Source organism: Falco punctatus, assembly GCF_963210335.1.
Source record: "Falco punctatus genome assembly, chromosome: 16".
NCBI lineage: Eukaryota > Metazoa > Chordata > Aves > Falconiformes > Falconidae > Falco > Falco punctatus.
The window spans coordinates 6,897,418-6,921,699 of NC_137596.1; the positions used below are offsets into that span (position 1 = coordinate 6,897,418).

Genomic DNA, 24,282 nt, shown 5'->3' on the forward strand with positions numbered 1-24,282 from the left:
ACCTGGCCTCACTGCAGCGAGACTTTCCTTCTTTCTCACGGGGAAATCCCAGGAAGGATTGAGTTTTAACCCTCTCTCATTACCAAAAAGCTCATGCCATGAGTTCAAGGCCAGCTCTGTTTTTTCCTTTTTTCCTTCTCTGCTTGGAGGTTGGTGAGGCTAATCCTTTCAGGGTGTGAAAAAGGGCAGAAAAGCCTGAGGCAACCGAAAGCCTTCGTTCCCCTGCTACTTTCCAGGTGGAGAATTTGTGGCCTGAAAGTGCAGCTCCGTGGCCTCTAAGCAGAGCAGGAGTCAGGAGCGGAGGAGTGCGTGATGTGGACCATCACCGACTGGAGTGAGTTGTGCAGGATGTGGAGCACTTAATTTCTCAGTGGTTCATAACCCTTCAGCCTTGGCAGCCCCTGCAATTCATCACTTAATGCAAAGGAATATGTATTAGAAATGACAGGCAGATTACACTCTGGATAGAGCCAAACCTTCTTCATTTGGGTCTGGAATTGGTTTTAGGCTGCAGGGGACCTTGACAGTGATAAATAGTTGGCGTGGTGGCCACTGCTGCCTGCACTCGCAGCTCACCGAGTGGAGCTGGGTGTTTCATTAACATTATTTCATTAACTTCCCAGTGATGAGGGGCATCAGCCATCATGTTGCATTTTGACTAGAGTCTGAGACGTTACCGAAAGTTCAAAAGGTGGCTCCCCTTCTCTGCCTTCGCTGGCACACACCTGGTAGAGCAAGAGTGGGACTGGAGAGTCAGTTGGAGAGGACATCAGTGCTGGGGGTGTGTGGGAGGAAGATTAAATCAGGTGGGTATTTGTGGGGAGGAGAAGCAGAGCCAAAGCCGGAGCTGCTGTGGGGTTGTCCCGGCGGCGGGGGCCGCACCAGCAGGTCTATAGACTTTGCAAGGGAAGCCTGGGATGGGGGACAGAGTCAGGATGGGGACAGTGGGATGCGGATGGCTGCTGAGGGCTCAGGAGAGCAGGCTGAAAGCTGGGATTAACTGGATGTTGCAGCATTGAATCAAGTTCTGTCCCGCTCTCACATCTTTGCCTTTTAGCTTGTATGAGCGTAGGCAAAATAAGCAGTGTGATTAGAAAAAGAGGAGAAGAGAAAGAAATTAATTACTCATAAGAAACTTTTAAGATCATGGGTTAGACACTGCCTTCTTAAAAGTCTCCAAATCCCCATGAAAAGCCAGGTCCATGCAATGCACTTTACATACTAACAGAGTCTAATTCCCTGTCTGATAAAAGCAGAAGGAAAGATAAAAAAGCCTGAAGGCAAATAGGATTAATTGTGTGTCAGAGGTGCCTAATTAGAAAGAATGATGGACTGGAAGGCAACACACAGGAGGCACGAGCCAGCCCAAGCTGCTCTTAATGGCCTCTTCCACATATCCAGGAGCATCAGCTATATGCAATGTAAGTGCTCCAGCATCAGCGAGTCCCCTTTCGCTCCCCATTCCTTCACTCGGGGAGCTGGGAAGTCCTTCTCTGATAACTCTCATGTGCCAGCGTGGCCCCAAGAAGATTTCGTCCGTCCACATGCTTATTTATCCATCTACCTTTCCCCATTTTTCAATCCTACCATTGAAAAATCAATGTGCTAAAGAACTTTTGATCCTCCTTCCTCCTTCCTCTTCATTTCGGCGTCCATCCTTCCTAGCCTTTTCTTCGGCAAGTACTTTGAGCATCTGGAATTTCTGAGACAAGTATCTCTCCTTGCTCTCCACTCAGGGGACCCCCTGAGTCCCTGGCCTCCTCTGAGGGCATGGAGTTGGTGTCATTGAGCGGCTCAGCTCTCCTGCTGGCACCGGGCAGTCTAAGGGAACCCACAGTCCATGGGCAGACAATGGAGATGTGGAGAAGAACCTGTCACCCCTGGGATTCTTCTCCTGGTGTGGATCAGGCCAGTGTTGCTAAAGGCGCTTGTTCTCTTGGGGGCTCCAGGACCCCATCTACACCAGTCCTGCTGCCCTGAGTGAAGAGGAGCCCAGCTGCTGGTCAGCAGAGACAGCAATGGCTGGCTGGACCAGAGAGGCCTCCTGGCAGTGTCCCATGGCCCATTAGGAGAGACGCTGCCCTGAGACAGTGCATGGGTTGCCATAGTAAATGGAAATAAATGGCCTGCAGTGTTGCACTGGAACTTTCCATGAGGCAGAGCAGCTGGAGGGGATCTGGTTATTACATGTGATGGGCAGGTTCCAGTCTCTTCTCCTGCTTGAGGGCTCAGAGAGCATGAGTGGGACTAATTTCATTTCACCTAAAGCATTCAGTGAATCCTTTTCACCATGTAAAATCCATTGCAGTTTTCTCATTAATCCTCCAAAGTACAGACACTTACTCCAGGCCTAATCCCGCTCTGCTATTGTGTTTCTCTACTGCAGCCTTCCCTCATCAGCTTAACAAATTCCCTCTATTTCAATAGAATATCCAAAGCTGAACATGTTGGGCATTAAACTGAAACCGTCTCCTAAGGGATGCTCTACCTTCTTCATCGGCAGCCTCATTTCCTGGCCCGGGCAGGGAAGAATCCGGAAAGCAGACAGGAGAGGCGGAGGTCATGAGCTGTGACATTAAAAAATTGCTTCTCTGAGTCTGTGTCAGGTGAGACAAAAAATGCAGCATGTCCCAGGCAAATTAGAATTGATCGCAGCTTGGTTTGGGGTTGAGATTTTTTTTTCCCCTTTGTTTCTCATCTGGGGCTGATACTAACTCAGGTGGGGAAATATATCGTGAGCCCATGCTGGTGATAAGGCTCTGAATCTAATTAAAGACTTTGTCAGAGGGCTTTGTTTTAGAGGCTTAGCTCCGACTGCCGGCAGCCCCCCCATCCATCAAGTTTAAGCAGGCCCTTTCTATGCATAGATACTGCAGCCCAAAGCCAGCGATGTGCTGAGGACCTCCGACCCCCCCGGCACCTGCCCCTCAGCCAGACTGGTGACACTTCAGCACAGAGCTGCTCTTGGGAAGGTTCCTCCAAGGACATTTGTTTCTTCTCACTTGGGTGCCTGCTTGCTTTCCTCCGTGTTCGTTTTGCCTTCCGTTCCTTTTCGCACAGAGGCAAGGCTCCCAGTTCCTCCTTTACCCTGGTTATTGAGTCAGGGTCAAGCTATTTCTCTCCCTCTCTGCATTTTTTTAGTCAGTCACCTCCAAAGTGGAGAATGCCTGCCCTCCCATTCGCTTGGAGATCCTGAGGGAAGGGCTGAAAGATGGCTGTATTAATATTTTCATCTCCAACTGCTTACGCCTTGCTCACCATGTAATTTCCACAGCTGTCTCCTTGATTTACACCATGAAATCATGTTTTTGTCTAGTCCACGCTGTGGCTGCCCCTTTCCAACGTGGCACCTGTGAGTCACGGCAGCTCTCAGGCGATTCCCCAGCTGGGGTGGTTCATCACACAAAGGATTTCAAGCCAGGAAGAGCTAAAAATCTCCCTCACTTGGGTGTCTGTCAAGCTCTAGGGCACGAAGGACCTTCTCGTGACTACTCACCTGAAAATCAGCTGGAGGTGTAACCAACACAGCCTGATTCTATTGCATTTCCGAGCTACCCCCTTACTTACCAACAGCCCATCCACAATTCATGGGGGACATGGGGTGACCGACACGGCTCAGTTTTCCTACCCTACCTGCCCCTGCTTTAGCTCTCAGGATGCACCTAACACCTAAATAAGTTTCAGAGGCATATCTGGCCTCAGACCACTTGTCAATAATACAGGCTAATACCATTTGCTGTGTTTCCATTTATAAGGTATGATTCCCATGTAAATGTTCCATTTGCTTCTGAAATTACTTTGATCTCTTTTGAATTTTTTATCTCTTTTTATTGCAGTCTGGGATCATAATCCTGCTTTATGCCCTGGTATCTTTTGGATAGGCCAAATGCCTGCACGCATTTGTTTTTCAGTCTGGCATTTTCACTGTGCAATTGCTACATGAGCACACTTCTGAGGGAAAGATTCACAGTGGAAATTAAGCACAAAAGACTAAATGCTCCTGTTGAGCTATGAGCTGTTGTGTTGTTTTGTTAAATTTTTAAGAGTATTTGGATGGAAATCGTCCCTTTTTTGGTTTAGTTTTTACAAATCTCCTCTGAGGAACCATAGCAGCCTTCTGGAATATGCAGGAAAGACTTGTCTTTTTTAATAAAAGTGAGAAGGAAGAAACAAAATAAACCCAGAAACAACTATACATCCCCTGAAATTAGTAATGTCAGGCATCCTAGTAGAACTAACTTGGGAATGATGATGTGACACAGACAGAAATGGGGGAGAGGCTTTTTATCTCATCAGGCATCATTCAAATCCAATGCTGGGTAGAAAGGCGGTGGTCTTACCCTAGTCAAACGCAGCCCCTGGTGTGATCTCTTTTTTAGAGCACAGCTCTGTCAGCACAGTGCTGAAGTGCTGAATTCATGCAGTGGGGGGAAATGGGGATCATTGGTCTGAGCCAATATCCGAGAGAAGAAATATAAGGATCCAAAGGGGTGGGAAGTAAGTGTAGGTGAAAACTAGGAGCAGATTAACACAGTGCAGAAGGGAGAACACATATTCGGTGTATTGTGTGTGCCTGTGCTGTGAGAGAGCAGGATCTTGTTTTCCATCCTTGCTACACCCTGATTTGTAAAGTGAGCTCACCCAGCCGGGAGGTTGCTCTACTGCTGGCTGCTGGAAAAAGAGAAGGCAGCCTGTCCATAAAGGACCGGTCTGCAGTTCCCGGCATTACCTTGATAGTGCCCCACGTTTCCATGCAAGGTCTCCTGTGTTTCATTTTCTAGCACTGGTGAGCCGCTTCTGCTCCCCTAGATTGAGGAGGGGATTAACCTGCAATGCATGATTGCTTGGTGAAAGGCCAGCTGAGGTCTGGTCTGCCCATTACATATGCATATGATCTTGATGTGTGCCATGAATGGGTGCTGAATTTATACAATCAGCCTCTGATCAGCTGGCCCCGAGGCATTACTAAAACATAAAGCACAGGACAGGCCTAGGGAATCCTAAAAGCACCGACTCGGCATGATCAAACCCATCGGTCCCTGTTACGCTTCAATCCTGTCTTCCTGCGGATCTTTCAAAACAAAGTACAGCCAACGAGACAGTCATGTCCTTAGACAGACACAGCAGCCGCTGGTGCTATCTGTGAACAAAGCATTTCATGCTGTTCACAACATTTAAAGAGAAATCACTCTTCCCCAGCCCCAGCTCTCACCGCTGGCAGAGGAGGGTCCATGACAGCCCCTCTTACCCCTTTACCTCCCTCCCCATCTTTGCAGCAAGTGGAACGTTTCCACTGCGTATTTGTCTAAGTTACAGTGTTATGGTTGTTATTAAGTTTGGATATTTTTATAGGCTTCTCCGCTTACAATATACAAGCGTGCATACACACATGACCCTTTTGCTTTAATTTAGTTCTCTCCTTTCCTGCACCCCATCAAGTGACTTCTAATAAATGATCGAATAAATGCATTCAGATAGTGCTGTAATGGAGAAAAATTCAGTGTCTAATGAAGAGATTGTTCGTACCCTGAGACTGTAAAGATGAATGATAGTGACTACAGTTTGAAAACTCCTTTTAGTTTAAAATATTGCTCCATGGTAAGGAAAAAAGAAAGCACAAAGAAAAAACCAAACCCAATCCTGTATAGTTTTTACCAGGAAGAAGCTGCATGCACACAGAACAGAACTGTCGCAGCCAAAATTGCTTCATATATCATAGACCAACACCAGGCAGATAATGGGAAACAAGTTCTGATCAGGGAGTGATTATTGCTCCGTGCTCCAAGCGCTGATGTGCAGAGAACTGACTACAACTTGATTTTCTTTAACTGAACTGACCTTTTGAGTTGAAATTAAGAATGTGATCACACTGGCTGGTACGATGAGGTGCCAACCTCAAGGAAGATTCGTAAAAGCAGTCAGTCCTTAGTCCTTCCTCTCTCAAGCTTCCATTTTCTGTTTGAAACAGGGTTCTTTCTCGTGCTTAAAGGCAAAAAAAGAAAGCTCTTGTCTTCCTGACCTGCTACTGGCAGATACCAAATTATCTCAAAATCATCCTGCATCTGATGGAAATCCGTGGTCAGACGAGTGATCAGATTTCAGACCCTGGCAGAAATAAGAAGCAGAGTGGAGGGAATTATGATGAGATCATTTAGTTTAGTATCAGTCTGCTCTCCCTCAGCTTACCTGGCGTGACACTCAAGCACCCATCAGCTCCTGTGCAGGCGCAGCCGCTCGGGTGTGTTTGTTTTGCCAGTGCGGGAGAAGAGTTGTTCAGACAGAACAAAAGGCAGGCTGCTAGGAGCGATTTGGGAGCAGAGGGGCATGACAGGGGACGCATTTGCAGGCGAGGCACAAGGCCTGTTAGTGCTATGTCCACTGGCCAGGAACGTGTAAGGAGCGCTCATCCTTCTGGCCAGCCTTGCTCGGCAGCGTAGGTCCTTTGGAGGGGATATAAACCTCAGCAGACACCAGCGGACATCTGCTCAGTGCCATCTGCTCTGTTACACCCCTCTGGTCATTAGCTCATTTCCCTGGGCATCACTTTGTGCTCTTTGCTTTGTTTCGCTCTGACTGTAGGACTGGTGCTTACGAACACGTTCAGGCTTTTCAGACTCACAAAAGACACCAGGGTCAGATGCTCTGGCACTGGAGGTTTAGGCTGGAACAGGGGAGACACAGAGGCAGGTCCTGTTCTGTGCCACTACGAAGGGCCCATCGATCAGCCCGTTTGGCCAGGCTCAACATTCTTCCCTTCTGCAGATGCTTTGTCTGGTTGGGCCATATGAGTTTCAGAACAGGGACACTTCCTACCTGGTACAGCACCCAGCTGGACAGGACCCGCAGAGACCGTCACAGTGCAAACAATAATCAAATGCAACAACTAAATTCCACCCGCTAACAACAGAGCTGTGAGCGCATCTCTCCTTCACCCCTTGAGCCCAATGCAATGGGTCTATACACAGTGTCAGGCTGGGTTTGCGGTTAATACGATGCCTTGACTGCAACTTTGTACCTTAAGGCCCGGTTGTTGGGTTTTTTTGCTTTTTTTTTTTTTTTTTATGATGTCGGCATAGTCTTAGAAAGGATAGTAAGTTGGATGAACCTCAGGCTTGATCAAATTTTGCAATTCCTATGTGCCTGTTATTAACATTTCACTTCTGCAGAACAAGCTCCCAGCTGAGAAAGGCATCCAGTGGTTAAAGGAGCATGGTGGGGGCACAGCTCGATGGAATGAGACACACGTACATCTCAAGTACCAGGAGGTCTCCAGAGCAGGGGCAGTCAGTGAAGAGAGAAGCTCAGATTTCACCCTTGCCTAGAAGCTTGCAGGGTATGTGATATGTCATGTGCATCAGCCTGCATCTTGTGGAGAAAGAGCTAAGCCTGGCTGCATCTTCCTTCAGTGTAGATGTAAATCTAGAGTCATTCCCTAGAGGCCAATAAGCAGGAGCAAACGGAGAGTCAGACCCAGTGCATTCAGTGCCAATGGTGGAGTGCTAGGCTGCAGCTTGACTGGGTGCTCCGGTTCGGTACCTCTGCGGGGGCTGGAGGGGAGATGGTGCCTCAACCTGTGAAATGGTGAGGACAAAATGCCACTGCATTGCGCTGAGCAGTTGCCCAAGGTGAGTCCTGAGAGGGGAGTTCAAAGTAGCTAGCAAATAATACAGCGAGAAAAGTCATGCATAGATGAATTTCCTGCTGCTAAGACAAGAAGTCACACTTTCACCTTTCATGACTAAGACAGCACATTAAAATTAATTGAATGAGCCCCAACTTTCATGAAACGGATGTGCTATGGCTGTTCATCTGAATCCTTGCTTCCCTTCAAGATGCTTTTGTGTCTATAATCTAAACTTGCGCTGCTATACTCTTTCTTGCAAAGCACAATGAGACACAAAAGACCCAGGATCTGCCACAGTTTGTTATTGAGTTTGTAATATGCAATTGTGGGAATGATTATAATATCGCCAACTGGATTTCATCTGTCCCTGCACATTCAAACATGCAAGCTGAAATGAACAGTGACAGGAAAATGTTCTTGTTTGCACACAAATACTTCAGTAACTAGCAATTTCAGAAAGAGAAAAGTAAGAGAAAAAAAGTTGAAGGACAAAGAACTCGTGTTAAATTCTACAGTGAAGTTAACTCTTAAAACCAATATCATTAAAGCTTTCAATATTCCTTGAAGAGTGGTAAAAGCAACCACAAGGGTTAATTCTCCCCCTAATTCTCTCATCCAGCGACCACCACTTTGCATGCCTTTTAAGGCAGCCAGGAAATTACATTAATTTCTCTAATGTGTGCAATGCCATAAGTTCTTTTTTTAATTATGATGATCAAAATATTGCTTAAAATTAAAGGCAGCTGCATTTGTTTCTGACGGATATCATAATTGCAATTGTAAATTGGGAAATGTAATGTTTCCTGGTGCTGCTGTGAGTAATGGTTCTGAAATCATTATAGATAGGTAGATATAAATAAACCAAGCGATCTGTGAAAATAGAGCAAAAGCAAACTAAAAGGGTAATTAGCAGAGCGAACAGGAACAGAAGAATCCAGTGCTCAAAAAAAGTCTAAAAATTCTGTGGAGTTCTGTGGCTGTATTCGTAGCATTTTATGAAAAAAGGAAATTGCTCTCCAAAAAGGGAGGAAAAAAAACCCCAAACAGAAAAAGAATTAATTTGAACTCTGGATTTACCATGAAGTTTCTTTGCTGTCTTTTATACCCTGCAGAGAAATAAATTCCTCCGCATGAGATACTCAAATGCAAATGTCACAAGATGGAATCCTGTTCCTTTTGGTTTGTACTGCCCTGGGGCTTGACTCGGAGCAATGCTTACACATTACGCTGACTGCCCTGCTCTTCCCTGGGGAACAGCAGGTGAAAAGTGAGTGGTCCTGGGGCTCAGTCAGCACCGGTGATGAAGAAAAGACAAGTCGCATCTTTCAGAGTAGCACAGAGGGGGATCAGCTGCCTCTCTTCACCTACCGCTCCCAAAGAGGGAACGTTGGGTGGGCTTGGGCTCCTTGCCCCGGGGCTACGCCTGTTCCCAGAGGCTGTCACCCTCTGGGAGAGGGATGGAGTGGCTTCAAGCCCAGGAAGCATTTCCATTCCACACAGCTAAGGAAGAGCTGAAAGTATTCAGAAAAACCCTAAGACACCCGGCGAGGTGCAGCTGAGCTCTTTTTGTGTCACTGAATGCCCTCCCAGCACACAGGGAGCCAGTTCGGCAGGGGTGAAAGCCTGGAGGAACGCACCATGCATCACTTCAAGCCATGGGGTAGAAAATAGAACAATAGAAACAGTTTTAAAAACTGTCTTGCATTTGCCCTAGCCAGCACCCATCTATTTAGTCTCTAGAGGAAAGAGAGGAAAAGGTAAAACTAACCTTTATTTTAAGGTCTTTGGCTCCTTTTTTTTTTTCTTTTTTTTTTTTTTTCCCTTTTTTAAGGAAATGAAAAATAAAGGTTTTCTGGTACTGAGACAACTGGAAAATAGCCAGCTTAAGAGCGACATTTATCAGTAGACCCTGAGATATAACAAGCAATCACACTCCAGCTGGTTTATCATCAATAAGCAAGGGATGGAATATTAGTAACAATTCTGTAGGTTTTAGCAGGTGAACACTGAAAAAAAGAGCAGTTGCAAATTGGAGACCTCAGCCTGGATTTCCCGGGCTGGGCTGCTAAACTCACTTGTTCAACAGCTCCAGGTGGCGTTGCCATGTCACTACATCACGAGAGCCATACTGGAAATTGCCGACTGAATGGATGAGTCATGGAGGAGATAAACAGACGGAAATGGGAAAGCAGTCAGACAGCTGTGCAAGGCCCTGCAACATCCCAGATGGAAAGGAGCTATCGGTGGGCCAGCTGACCACAGGGCTGGGATTGTTCCTAGCACAGACAGAATGAGCAGGACACAGAGATCTAACACTGCTTTGAAGATACTTGCTAGAAAGAAAATCAGAGGCATCGGAAACGGCAAAAAAAACCGTGGAGCTCTGATGCTCTGGGACAGACCAAACTTGGCTTTTAGCGTTAGGCCCACAAAATTTGCAAGCACAAGTAGAGCTGATTTCATTTAACATCTGCTGAAGAAATGCGTGTTCTTGCATGCGTAAGAAGACACTTTGACCTTAATTGGAGCAAAACCTAGCACCAGAATTTGAACAGGCAGGCAAAATTCCAAGAAAAGCCAGTCCATCCCATAAAGTTGATTACCAAGAAACACTTTCCCTCTACTGGGGGCAGGGGCGGAAGCCTAGAGACTTCTCAGGGTTCATTAGAGAAATGAGAATCATTATTTTCCTTCTTCAGCTCATAGAATCACCTCCTGAAAGGATCTTTTGGCAGCCAGAAACGAACTTAACAAGGACAGTGACCGATTGAAGAGCCTTTGTGGATTCTATAAACAGTATTGATTTTCACATTCACAAAGAAATGAATTAGATGCCAATTGTATATGAACTGAGCCGCTGCCTCTTGTACGCAGTGTGTCTCACCACCTGTGTGAATAGAAGTAGGTCTGTGAAACACTGGGTGCCCTCAAGGAAAAAAAGGGTTGAGGAGGGAGGGAGTACAACTGTGGGATTAAAAAGGTTGTCTCCACTTTAGTCCTCGCTATTGTCAGCAAGCGCCTTAGGGAAGGCCATTCCTCAACTAATCAGGCTGCTGTATAAAACCATAGGGAAATAGATTTAAACTCCATGATACCAGGGTGTTTGACGTACAAGATTACAGACTAACCTCAGACATACCAGCTAAAGGGGACCAGAAAGGAGAGAAAATGATGGATACCAAGTGAATAAAGTGAACATGGACTCTCCTCTGCTCCACAGGACTTTTCACTTGCACAAATCCCACTGCGTATTTATTCTCATGCTTGACAAATGGCAAAATAGACACGTGGGCATGGAGCATCACTATCACCTCTGTGCCAGTCACAACGACCTTTCCCTTCCAGAGCCTCAAAACTGCTGTTCAGGACAGTTGTCCACCTCTGGGAGACAGAGGGATGCAGAGGTCCCTGGGAATGGACAGGATACCAGTGCTGTGTCCCCTCCTGGGCTGGCCACGTCTGACAAGGGCAGACCCGAGAGCCGTGAGAAATGACATGACCCCGTGTCATAAAGCTCTATGTCTTACTCTAATATTCATCATCACCATCAAAAAGAAGAGCTCAGACTCTGATAGTCGGGGCTGATTTAATCTTCTGCAGGTCTGTGATGACTCCGAACCCTCTGTCTAACATCCCTCAGCGTGACTGCTTAATTACAGTAATTAGGGAGCACGGTAGAAACCTGCACGGTGTGAAGGAGGCACTGCACTCAGAAAATGGATTCTCTGTCAGTTGGGTCCATCAGGAGGTGAGTGCCTGTCACTTCCATCTCCTGTGGTGCTCCAGTCTGGAAGCTTGGGAAGCCTGCCTGGAGCATACTGGGCTGGACCTGGTGTCCTAGGCAGGGGACCAGCAGCTTCCCATCTTCCTTCCTTTCCCCCCCTTCCCAGGACTACCTTTACACTCCAAGATCAGGGCCACGAAAGCCCGATCCTGGCTACTCTTTAGAAGACTTGGGCACTGTTTGCTGGTTAAAGAGGTGCCCCCAGGAGAGACGGTGACAGCGAGGGACCTGTCTTACCATCACCCCCCTGGAGAGTGGGAGTGCTCACCACAGCCTGGCCACTGAGTCACAGGGAGTCCAAGTGGGACTGCACAGCGGGCTGAGCCCCGCGCCCCGAGGAAAGGTGTCTGGGAGCTGACGGGGGAGAGAACACGGGCATACCATCACCCCAAAGGCATAAGGCCTTTCCCATCCATGGCGTGTTAAGGATGTGATCAGAACTTGCCCTTAAAGCAGGTGTGATGTCTGGAGAAGCATCTCACTCCTGTAGTCCAGCCACCTAACCAGGTTGCCTGAGGTCAGGCAGCATAAATCCTCTCGGTCCTGTGCTTCCGCAGGCTCACAGCAGCTCTGTGCCAGGCTTGGAGCCGGATCTCCCGAGCGAGCACAAGTACAAACCTTTTCCCACACCACCAAACATGTCCTTTTCGATCCTGATCCACCCTGGCACACAGCCCACCTGCAAGTATTCCCTTGGCTGCTCTCACTCCGGTTGTCACACCTGATCTTCCCTGAACTGTAACAAAATGCACTTCACACCGGGTCTGCACCAGAGGTGTTGACCTTTCCCGTCCTCCTGTGGCTCAGAAAGACGTTCCCTGCCTGGTGTGAGACCCCTCTGCAAACACACGCGACTTTGCTCACACTTCAATAGGCGATGCCGAGCGTGGCCAAGGGACACAGATTAAAACTTGCCCGCAGCCAGGACAGAAATAATCCTGGCCCCACACCAGCGCACCGAGGAAGGACTCTGGCTCGGAGTTAATGAACCATAAATTCCAGCTTAATGAGTTTTATACTGAGGAGAATAATTAATGTAATTAGTACTGATATGAAAATGATGGTACTCGAGCCTGGATTACAAGAGGGAGGGAAGGATATGGGGGTGGGAAGAAGCTTGGAGAAAGTTCATTCCGTCTATGGTGCTGTTCACCCAGAGGAACAGGGCTGGATGCATTCTTGGCAGGCTTTGAAACCTCACCTCCCATCCTCCATAAAGGGAAAGAAAATAGAGCATGACAGCACAGCAAAAAAGGGATCAGCCATCCCTGTTTGCAGCAGAGACATGGAATCTTTAATGCAGCTCTTCCCTGTGCTGTCCTTTAATTTGCAGCTCCCCCACCCCACTCCATGCTTATGGTGCATCGGCTGCAATCCACGGTGCCGATTTTTTGCTTCCATAGGAAAAGCTCTATGAAGGTGACTAGCTCCAAGGATAAAACAACAGCTCCTTAGTGATACGAGCATTTTGATACCTTTGATATATTTAGTGCGGTCCAAGAGGCAGTAATACCAATATTTTAGTTTTATACATATAGATTGATACATAAATTTCTATAGATACATAGTGACCCAGCAGGAGGTTCTCTGTTCTGAGTGAGGCATTGATCATAGTAGATCCATCGCTGGAGAAAGAGACCTCAAAACTCATCTTAAGTGCTGACCCTGCTTGCACATCTGATAGCGGTGGGGAAATAAAAAAAAGCAGGAACGGATGTGTTTCGCAGCACCTCTGGTTGAGCAGGCATCTTTTCCACCTATTTGTGCAAAGAGTCTCTGATACTAGCCTCGGTGTTTGTGCGCCTTTTCAACTCAGATGAGCAAAGCTCTTGCTGGGCATTGGTGGGAGTCTGTGCAAATGGCACCTGTGTTGCAGACTGCCATGCACGAGGTAAATCCAGAGTCTCTTCCCCATTCAGAAAGTAAATACAGTCCTGGGGGGGAGATGCCAGGTTCCAGAAATACAGGATAAGCTTGTCTGTCTCTGTGCAAAGTGAGGATAACTTTGCCAGCAGCCTGCTTTCACCATCCTCCACTAGTGCTCGGATCTGCACGCTGTCCTGGGCCACACTGTCCCTGAGGCTCTTCTCAAACCATTCGGAGAAACAACCAAGAGCAATGCCGGAGCTCTCAGCAAAATGTGCCCTGGTCATGACAGCTTATCTCGTGCAATCCAATAAACACCTACCCGGTAATGACCAGCTCTGGCTGCTGCTGACGCAGGCTGTGTTCAGTCCACTGGCTGCAAGGCAGAGACCTTTTTACCCTCCCTTTATGACCCCCCACTCAGCCCCCTGCCATTTGCTAGCCCAGATCTGTGGCTGAATTGTTCCAAAAGGTCTTTATCTAGAGGCAGAGGCTCTGTCCTTGTGCAGTGGAGCTTTTTTATTAAAAAATATCCTGGGGTTTTTTCATTCTCAGAGTTAGTGGCTTGTGCTAAAAATTCTGTAATGGTGTATTGATCAGATCTGTCTGATAGGGCACCTCCTAAGCGAGCGTGAGCTTCATGTTCAGCTGGGCTGGATTGGTGCCCCATTCCCCCGTGCGTGCACAAGTGCTTGCACAAGCACAGGCCAATGTGTCTCTCTGCTTGTAGCTCCTCTGCCCACCACGGATGTCAGCATGTTACAGATCTGCTATTAGTTAGAATTAATTAACCACATTTGATTAGGAATATAGAGTTATAAGAAATATTTTAGTGGAGCTTGTGTTTGCATAGCAACCGACAGCTGCTATGAAATCCTTTGTACAGCCCCGTACCAAGGCCGAAAGAATAGGTCAGAATCACCTAGTAGGAATGATTAGAACTTAGATAACAGACTTCAGATTCAAAATGATTGGATACAGTATTTACGTGTAGACTAGGAGAATGCATTGAGATGTCAAAATGTAGAATTAATGGCAACTGGGGAGAGTCGACTGGAAAAACTCCTAGTTACCTGCCAAGAAACAAGTAAATGTGGGTAAAAGGTAATTCCAGCAGGGGGTAGCGTGGCCACCAACTCATGCACCACCTACCCGAATAACACCCCAGACCCATTTCTAGACCTTTCTAACCTTTACTGCGCAGAATTGGATATGGGAGGAGAGTATGTTAATGATTTTCGGGAAATACTATGTTTATACATGAATACTTAATGAATATGTATGAATAAGTTCTGTATAAGGAGTATGATTTTGAAACTTGGTGTGCGTTGATCGTGAGAGGACTCACTCATGCACCCGGCCCTCAATAAAGAAGTGTCTGCTTATCTGCATCACATTGGTGTTGATAAGTTCTTTATTCCGAGATTTCGGTAACAAGCATGCTCAGCAGGGCCGGCAGGCACTCCAGGGCGGTCTGCAGGTTGAGCGAGGCGAGCCCTAGCCATGGGAGCAGTGCTTGGGAAGGGGAACGGCCGGGAAATCCCGCAGCCTGCTGGGCCCTCCTCCTGCCATGGTCCCAGCCCAAGGCTGGGGTGCTGGGGCTGTGGAGACACGCAGCCAGGCTGGGGCTGTGCCACCAGTACCACGGCCACCTGTCCCTGGGGTGCTGCCCGCAGCCGCGGGGCTGCAGGGCGAATCCCCTGGGCAGGAGCGCTTTCCCCGGCTCGTCCCCCATCCTTTCACCAGACCGCTTGCTTCTCTCTTCTTTAACTAGAGGACCCCCTTTCAAGATGGGGGTTTATTCTGCTGCCTCTTTCTCATGTGAATCCAGCTATTGCTAATCCCAGATCAGCCAGGGAGTGCTTCCTGCCAGCTGGTGCAGGGCCCGATCCTGCCCCTGACCGAGGTACATTTGATCGCCGTGTGCTGCTGGTGAGGAGCCACCCGGGACTCCAGCGCTTGCCTGCTCACTGCACTGTGATTCATGGGTGTTAGTGGAGCATGTAATTAAGCAGGAGCAGAGATGGAGTAGTCGCCTTCCCCCTGCGTTATGGATGGGGTAGAGGAGGGGGTCTCTGGGCTCCCCATCCCTCTCTGACAGCTCCCCCACAGCGCACCAGAGCGCAGCAGGGGCTCTCCAGCAGTCCCTTGGAGCAAAGGCGGCTGCAATGCATTTGTTGTCTTAAAACAATGTTCAGTGTCTACCGGCATACAGAACCAGGACCGCTTGCTTGCAGAAGGAAATCTGGGCACTTGCAAGAGAAGCGGGCTAGAGAGGAGGGGGCTTCGGGGATGACTTCACCTATACCTTCCCTAAATAGCTGCTGGCCCAGGGGACCGGCTGTTTGTGACAGTGAATCTATTCCACCTACTTGCACAGGGAGGCTGGGGGGAGGCTTCCCAAAAAGGTAACAAGTGAACCGAATGAAGTGAAAGAGGCACCTCTCACAGAGCACTTGGGCATCACAATTATGTTTGCATTGCTCTGAGGGCAGAGCTGTAGTAGTGAAGGGCACCAGGCATGGCCTTGCAGGTCACCTGAACGCTGCTCCTCTGTCTACCTTGAAGCCCCACATCCCCACCAGTGCTGCGGACAGGGAAGGAGGCAGCACGAAAGGCTGATTAATGCAGCCCTGAGGACAGCTTCACGAACTCAGCCAGAAACTCCTGGGGCTCAGTGCGAAGGCAGGGTGTGTGTGTGTGTGCACATGTGTACGTTTTTGGGGAGTGAACCTGCAAGGGATGGTGGGTGTCGTGAGCAACTCGGGAAAAAGTCAGCACCAGGAGAAAGGAAGAGATCAAGCACCTCACACCAGTTGCACGGCTATGAGAGAAGTTGTCATAACTCTTCAGCTGACTTTTATTTAAGTTCTGTGATCAGTCTTTTCCATCTGCAAGAGCTCTTGTGTCATTGCCACCAACATATGGAACAGAAATTATGACATTTCACCCCAGTAACAGGAAGAATGGCTTCGTCTTAAGGATCTTTTCCGACTGAAATGGTTCTGTGATTCTATGATTCTATGTCTCACACCAGTAAGACACAGAAATAAAGCACCAGTTCCTCCCATATACTGCTAGCCCACTGGATGCAGGATCACACTCCACCAGTTGCCTGTTCAACTTGGTCAGCAATTTACGCCCAACAGTGTTACTGGATGGCTCCGTTCCCGGAGAGGGGCTCTTCTAAAATCAATTTGCACCATGGCAGGAGGAGAATGCCTCTCATTAGCATTGCTGCAGCAGGATTTCTGTGCCTGAGAGGTCACCACAGACAGGGTAGCCTTATCACAGAGCAAAGCTAGTGTTGAGCTTGTGGCAACAGGTGCAGCGAAGTTTGGAAACGGCAAATATTGTGCAACTGTACGGAGAGGGAGGGAGGAATAAGAGCCTTGAATCAGAACCATTTCTAAATGCAGCTTTGTAAAACCAAAACATGGACCTGAACCTCACTATCTCTTTCTTCAGGGTTTTTCTTCAGGAGTTTCCCCCCTTTTCCTAGAGTACAAGGGAATGTGTTAGTGTGTGGAGACTCCCTTTAGCAATTTTTTTTAGACCAACCCAATTCTTAAGGAGAAGAGAGGCAAAGAGAACCAAGACATTGCTAAGCTTAATATATGCGCTGGCATAAGTCAAACTACTGCTTTGAATTTAAGCTTTTCTTGCTTTTCCCCTTTCTAGGGAGGACTGAAATCCTTCTGTTTTGCTGAAAAGCACAGTAAACCCCTTTGTGGCAGTCTTCTGTGGGTAGCTCAAATTCAAAGCTGCACAAGGCAACGAGAATTTCTCTGTAACGCTGCAGCCTGCACCTCTGCCTTCCCCTTCCTCATCAAGGCATCGCAGCCACAGGCAGCGCAGAAAACCACCTGCAACATGTCCTATGCCTCCTCAGGCCAGCCAGCATTTTGTCTAACTTGGTTCCTTCTGTATCTGAAGACCTGACCATATTCTATTTCTTATTTAAACTCTTAGATCTGTCTGAAACTGCACCAGGCGAAGGCTGCCCCAGTCAAATCCACTCTAATTGCCACTGCGCAGGCAGCATCCTGCTATCACAGGCATGCAAACAGGGAAGCGTGTAATGGACTTCTGCTTGCTTTTTCTCCATGGTCAGTGGTGCTGGGTTGATTCCAGGATGTCAGAGACACCTGGGTTTTCCAGCACCTCATCACCTTTCCAGAGTGACCAAAGGCAGATTCGGCAGACTCCAAAGCATGGTTCCCCTGCTGGGGTGAATGTGTTGACTGTGGCTTCTGTTCAGAGTAAATCCAATTTCCAGCTCTGTGGTAACCAGAAAGTACCCCAAGGTATGTTGAGAAGAAAAGAGAGAGAAATACATTATCTGAATCGAGACACATAGCGCTTGAGTCCATTGGTATAGGGAAATGACTGGCTGAATTCTCTGGAGACTGGCAGGGGAAATGTGAATCCAAATGACTCCAGGAAGGGGCCCCATCATTAAAGACCAAAAGGATGGTATTGGAAAAGTTGTGTTTAACGCTCTAAGGCTATGTCTTGTGTAGTCCCCTGATCCTCTCGGAATGAGAGCGCTCCATGCACTAGCATGTGTGAAGCTGCTGTGCCTGTTGGAGGTACTGGCCACTTCAGCTTGGCCAAGAAATGCACCAGTGCCCTTTCATCCACACCGCACCCAGCCAAGCCCAGCCAGGCCACCAGCTGGTACAACACCTCTCAGTCTGGTGGGAAACCAGCTCCCAGCGGGAAACTACCTCCCCACATGGTGCAGCGATTTCCCACCACAGAAACGAAACCTTGTCCGCGTGACCAGCTACCATGCCGTCTCCACAAAGTACGAAGTAGCAACATGCACTGGGGAAGCAGGGGAAGAGGGGTGGGAAGAGGCAGTTCTCCACGGGTGTGATGTATGCCATGCGAGGGCACCGGGGCATCCATGCATGTGCCGTCATCCTCACACAGTGCTATATTGCCTAACTAACAGAAGTATAAACTTCTCTTTTATATACAGATCTATTTATTAGCCTGCAGGGAATCCACGAGGTAGTGTGAACACAGATGTGCTTCTCTGTGGAGGAAGAGGGACAAGCAAGGTGAGTCTCAAGGCTGCTCTAGGTGATGGGGACACAGAAAGTGCATAGAACAACTATAGCTGTTTAGATTCAGATATACAAAAATAAAATGGTACTTCAGTCCATGTGGCATGGCAGGAGCTGGGCTGGTAGCATCCAACATGGTATTCACGCCTCCTCTCACGGGGAGGCTTTCGTCTTGATGGTAGTTTCACTTATTTGTACAAGTAGCGCTGAAATGCTGTTTGGTGTCTGGGCAGCAGGATAATGGTGTGGTTCCCATGTCTCCCTCCCACATGCACTTTGCTCAAACATCCTCATGGTTTCCAGAGTGATATTACGTGTGCAGTGTCTGTGGAATGCCAAATACCCAACCTGAGACAAAGGAAAGTAAATGCCCATTCGCCAAGAAGGCATATCCCCTTGTTCAGAACTGTCCCAGACGTCATCTCTTCTATGCCATACCTGGGTGAAACAGATGAAAGTTATCCTTGAAACCAAGCTCGTATACAGGATGTTCATTCCTTTTTTTCCTCTTCCTCTTCTTTGCTTTTATGTACATTTAAGTGTATATCTATAGTTATTTTTCTTTTAATACAAGTGAACACAAATGTGATGCGGAGATAAATTTCCTTCTCTAAAACACTTTGTGGTCACAGGAATGTACACGTTTGGATTTACACACCCACACACATTTCAATATCAAAAAATGTGTAGTCCCAAAACTAAGATGCTTTTAAAAAAGTTAAAAGGCCAGATTCCTCTATTGGCTTTTATCCTTCATTAAGAGCAAGAAGATTACCTGAAATCACGATTTATGCTTTATATTCTGCCTGAGTTCATTTTAAAATTCCAATCAACAGATGCAAGGAAGAGAGGGGGAAAAGCTAGTGGGGGGTCACGTTAGGCTTTGAAAAAGAAAATTAGAGAGAGTGTTTCCCTTTCTAATTCTTTTTCCCCTTTGGGTTTCAGGTTATAAGACGGTTATTTAAAGGATGCCTTCTCCAAATGTGTTGATTTCAAAATACGTGTCCCCATGCTGCCTGGATTTAAAAGTCAATCCAAGAGACTGGGAGTGGGAACAGGAGGGGACAAGGACAGAAACAAAACCCCTAAACCAAACCCTTTTCTCTATTCTTGGGTTGGTTTTGAGCATCTTTCATTATAAGCATCTTATTTGGTTCAGCAATCTTGACTGTTCAGCCATTTACAACAGGGATTTCCTATCCCCATTGCCAAGGGGGAAACAAATTTCTCCAAAGGAGGGGGAAAAAATCCCAAACCTCACTACAGCCTTAGATTTGAGCACTGGCTGTGCTGTAAAACTTCGGACAAGCTGGAACAAGGGCTGTGAAGAATCCACAGCTGGCTGCTCTGGTGCAAACAGTGTAGAGATTGACACAAGGGAACCTACGGACATTTAATGAGGTTGGGCACGTCCCATCCGACACAGGGCAGCTGTCACCCACATACACATGCACACACGTAGCCAGCTTGATACAGGAGGGCCAGGATGAGAAAAGAAAGATGCAAGTACTGAATGAGACGTGGGCAAAGGCAGAGTGTTCCCTTGAGCATTAGCAAGCCAGGCAGATACTTAACCTAATCATGTCAATTACAATTGCACCAAAATTTTAAAATCAATAAATAAAATAAGCAATGGCAAAGGGGGTATCTAAAAGGCCTTGGTTGTTGAGCAACAGGGTCAGGAGAAGTGAAAAACATTAGCTTCTTGATTTTGCTGTGTTGACACTTTAAACATACTGTTCCTTAGGACAGATGTAAGGAGCCCGGGAACCGGGAGGTGGGCAGCAGAAGGAGATGTCAGAATGATGAGGATAAAGATCTTGTGGGAGATCTGACAAGGGGGTATAGACATGAGGGATCTTCTCCAGATATCGATCTTCATGTGAGTAACAGCGGGTCAGGTAATCACTCGCATTCGATATCTCTGAGTGACACTTTCCAAAGTTCTGTAAGTAGAGACAAAAGTCAGCGGGTGAAAACTCTGGGATCGTCAGCCATAAAACATACAACTCTCCAGCTCCTTGCTGAGACACACACATACAACAAGTAGGATGGAAAATTAAGTAGTTCTGCTTACTGCTTCAGGAAAATAGAAAGCCAGGTGATCAGTCCTCACATTTCAAAATTTTTGTCTCACTTCCCAAAATATCCATATGGCCCACACATATGTATAGGTTTTGCATGGTTTGCCCCTTGTAAATGCCTTGGCCCTCTGGACAAAATAAGCAGTTGGCCAAGAAAGGACAGTTTATTTTCAGTCTTCCTAACTCTTCCACGCCTCAGTTTTGAAAAAGCAGTGCTTGTACGCATCATGAATCTAACCCAGGCTCACGCTCTTCCATCGAAAGGGCACGTGTCCGGGCAGGGACTTTGGAGGCGACGTGAGTTATTGTGCCTGATGGTTACCTAGCAGGCAGGAACGCATGTGCTAAGCTCCACCTGTGTGAGCAGCTCCACTGAAAGCCTTGGGGCCAGCTTTGTAGGTCACATCAACTACAGAGAATACAAAGCACCTGCAAGATTGCGACTGCTCCGTGGTCCCACGACCCCTCCGACGGAGCGTACCCCTACGGATGCTTTGCAAACTCTGATTCTTCCTCTTTTAAGTGCCAAACGAAATGAAAACCCCTCCGAGCCCAAAGTGTTTTGGTTCCTACTGGGACAGTTTCGCAGAGGTGCAGCGAGCAGTGCTGAGGAAGCGCTGGGGGCTGGGGGCGAGGGACGGAGACCCCAGGCAGGGGCAGCTGCAGGGGCGCAGGGAGAGCAGATGGAGACCCCTGGGGGGGGCAGCTGATGGGAAGGGTTCCTCCCTGCTCACAGAGCCTTTCCTCCAGTGTGCAGCCCTGCAAGATGACCCAAGCAGGAGGGACATCTAGCGAGGACAGCGGCTTTGGTTTTTAAAATCAACCCACCTTCCTGGGCTCTCGCCCAGGGGCGTCTCAGAGAGCAAAGGCACTGGCAGTCACCTCTTCTGCCTGTGCTCACTGGGGCTGGTTGAAGCGAGTAACTTGCCCTTGAGTCCTTCCTTGCTCTCTTTCAAAATACCAGAAACAGTCGGTTTAGTGAAAAGGACAAGGATTTGACCCTCAGGAGAAAATGCCTGAAGGAACAGAAGAATCTGCTTATCTGCTGCCAGTTCCTGGATACATATTTCACCAGGACACTTAAAAAAGTCATATAGAAAACAAAGTGTCAACAATAATTTATTGATGGTTCAGACTGCTGGAAAGAGGCAACAAGCAAGTTGGAGGGCTGCACGGTTAAAGCAGTTTCAGGAACGGTCTCGCTAAGAGCAATGAAGGCTGCTAGAGGATGGAAAGTTTGTCTGCAAACCAGGCAAACAGCAGCAATGCTAAGGTCAATCTGATTTTCATTTCCCTTTCCTTAGCAAAACTGTATGTCCCACTGCTTAAGCTTTTAAAAGTCAGTGATCTTGACCTGGCCAGATAGCAAAGAATAACAGGCTCCAGGCCCCTTCTATTTAGAATTGCTCTGTTGGTATCTGACATTCGAGTGGGACGTCCCCACAGCTACCTCATGAGGTTTCTGTCCACTTCTGGCTTTTAATTGCAAGGTGAAAAGGTGGAGAGGTGCTGTGCAGCATTATAGCTGTATAACTGGAGGAACTCAAGCCACAGAACATGAGGAAGCCTCGCTAACCTTACCTTAACCCCTGCCATCTCTTCCTAGCTGCTTTAGGCAGCCCTGACACAGCTCTCCCATTCCCAGGTGGGATCTATATTTACGCGGAAAGTTTATGCCTCTACACAACTCAAGGCTCAGGTTTACACTGTACCATACACAACCCTGTGGCTGGAAAAGCAGGCAAGCTGTGGCAACGCATACGTCAAGCCTGGAGACAGTTATCTTCATACAAATTGTATAGCATAAACAAGGATCCATACCATAAGGGAGGCAGGGAACAAGGAACGGCTGTTTGCTATTCTTCAGATTGCACCAGCTGATAAAAAGGGATAAAGAAGGGCTGACAGCTAGGGAGAGTGTTGGTTGGTACAGACTGTGCAAAAGTCCTCTCCTGGAACAAGCTACTCTCAAGAAATCTTAACCACAACAGAACTGCTTTCATACCTGCAAGGGGGTGGGGTGGGGGTGGGGTAAGCATTAGCTCTGTGCCTGCTTTATGGGGGTAAGTCATTAGCTGATAGCTCAACTTTCTGGGTAAAGCTAACCTGCAAGAGAAGTTGTTTCAATGATGGAAACTTGGTAAGACGTGGCAGGCAAAATGTCTCTTAGCAAGGGTAGCAATCTGTTCCCAATTAAATGGTAGGGTCGGTTTATATGCTTTTTGAGCATGCAACAGAAAAACACGGGACTTCACACTAATAGGTGCACTCGAAAGGTCTAATAGACAGAAAGGCCTAATAGGAAAGAGCTTCTCAGTTAACGTAAATAGACATCTTGTGTATAAATTGAGCTGGGTGTTGGCATTTAACGCTGAAAGAAGCAGAAAGGGCCATGAGATGCTATTTTATGGGCTGCATATTGACAATACACTGGGTGAGCAAAGCATATTTCTTTCTGTTTATCTATCGGTTAATGTGGGCATGAAACAAGCACCTGTGAAGTTGGGCTAAAGAAAATGAGCACAATTTTGTCAGTGCTTCTGTTTGGCCAGGTGAGCACGAAAAAGTTTTCTTCCTTCTGGTCAGTGTTCTGTGCTTGCTCCCCGCAGGTGGGAGTGGGGCCAGAGCAGGGCAGCTGGTGAATGGCAGCAGAGGGGTCAGGGGAAGAGGCTTCCCTGACTCCTTTTACCTTTCTTCAGCGTGTGAAGCCAGGAGTCACATTGCTCCAGCTTTGTTCCCTGATCTCATTTCTACGTAGCAAAAGGGAAGAGAGCCAAATCAGCCTGGTGTTTTTTAACATATTTAGCAGCCACTGCCCTTTGACTTCCTTCCCCAGTCCCACTGTGACTTTTCCCAAATCTAATTTATCTTTAACAAAGTTTGAAATTAAATTAGGGCTAATGAACTAATTAAATTGAACTGGCACACAATTCTGCCACTTTCTCCCACTTGCCTTTGTTTCCAGCATGACTCCATATGATTCTTCATTATCTGGGTTACATCCTCCCCTCTCGGTTTTATTTTCAAGAGCTTGATTAAAGGGGATGTCAGCAATCTATCTGTTTCAGACAGCCTGGCAGATTACCTTTAAACAGTCTTTATCTGATTGAATTAGAGAGCTTTCATTTCTGCTATGACTTACTCACAACCCTTTTCCACCCCCTATATACCTGTCTCCAGCTTTTCTTCTATTTGCAGATCATCTCTTTGGTAAAACTAGGTGTGCTGCAGACAGATTTCCCTCCGATCTGACCGTATCCTGTACTTTTAATCATCCCAAAATAATGAGTTCTTGCTGGTCTAAAGCGAAAGACTCCTTCTCAGGGTCCTGAGGATTTCTCTGCTATAGTCTCTGGAAAATCTGAAGACATGTGAGAGCTGGACGGATACTGCTACAGAGGACTGTGGTTTCTGCTATTGCTCAAAAGCCAATTAATAACCTCTCATGCAGTTTAAACTAGACTTTGTTTGTGAGCCATGCTGAAGGCTAGGAGTAGGCTGGTTTTCTCTGCTTGGCCAGACTCAAGGCGAACAGTGCGCGTTCGTGTCCCTATTGGATGTGTTGGCCTGTGCCTTGGCTGGGAAAAGTCCCTGCTGCTCAAAAACAATTCAGACTTTGGGCTGCCACTGTCCTAACCATCTCCATCAGCTGATTTTGAGTTTTGGAATGCAGAACAGGCTGATGAACAGAAAGAAGCAGTTTTGTTGAGTGACAGCAGCAGAAGACTGTTGTCATGCTGTGGACCGCTCGGTCGAGAGGATGTAGGTGGTGTTAGAAAATATAATGGGAACCAGAAATAAGCAGCATGTCATCATGGTGCATAAGACATAAGAGCATCTCACATCCTC

General features: G+C 47.4%; 1 protein-coding gene across 4 annotated transcripts in view; it reads right to left on the reverse strand.

Moving 5' to 3' along the window:
• Positions 1-978: 978 nt before the first annotated feature.
• Positions 979-24,282, reverse strand: part of NECTIN1 (nectin cell adhesion molecule 1) — a 127,362-nt gene continuing 104,058 nt past the window's right edge. The window contains exons 9-10 of one of the 4 annotated variants that reach the window (XM_080366874.1): positions 20,087-20,295; positions 979-18,787 (exon numbers count right to left, since the gene is read on the reverse strand). In XM_080366874.1, the coding sequence (XP_080223000.1) occupies positions 18,640-18,787; positions 20,087-20,295 (357 nt within the window). In that variant the 3' untranslated portion in view covers positions 979-18,639. Of the gene's footprint in view, positions 20,296-24,282 lie in introns of all 4 variants that reach the window. The other 3 variants (XM_080366875.1, XM_080366876.1, XM_080366878.1) reach the window with 3 other exon arrangements.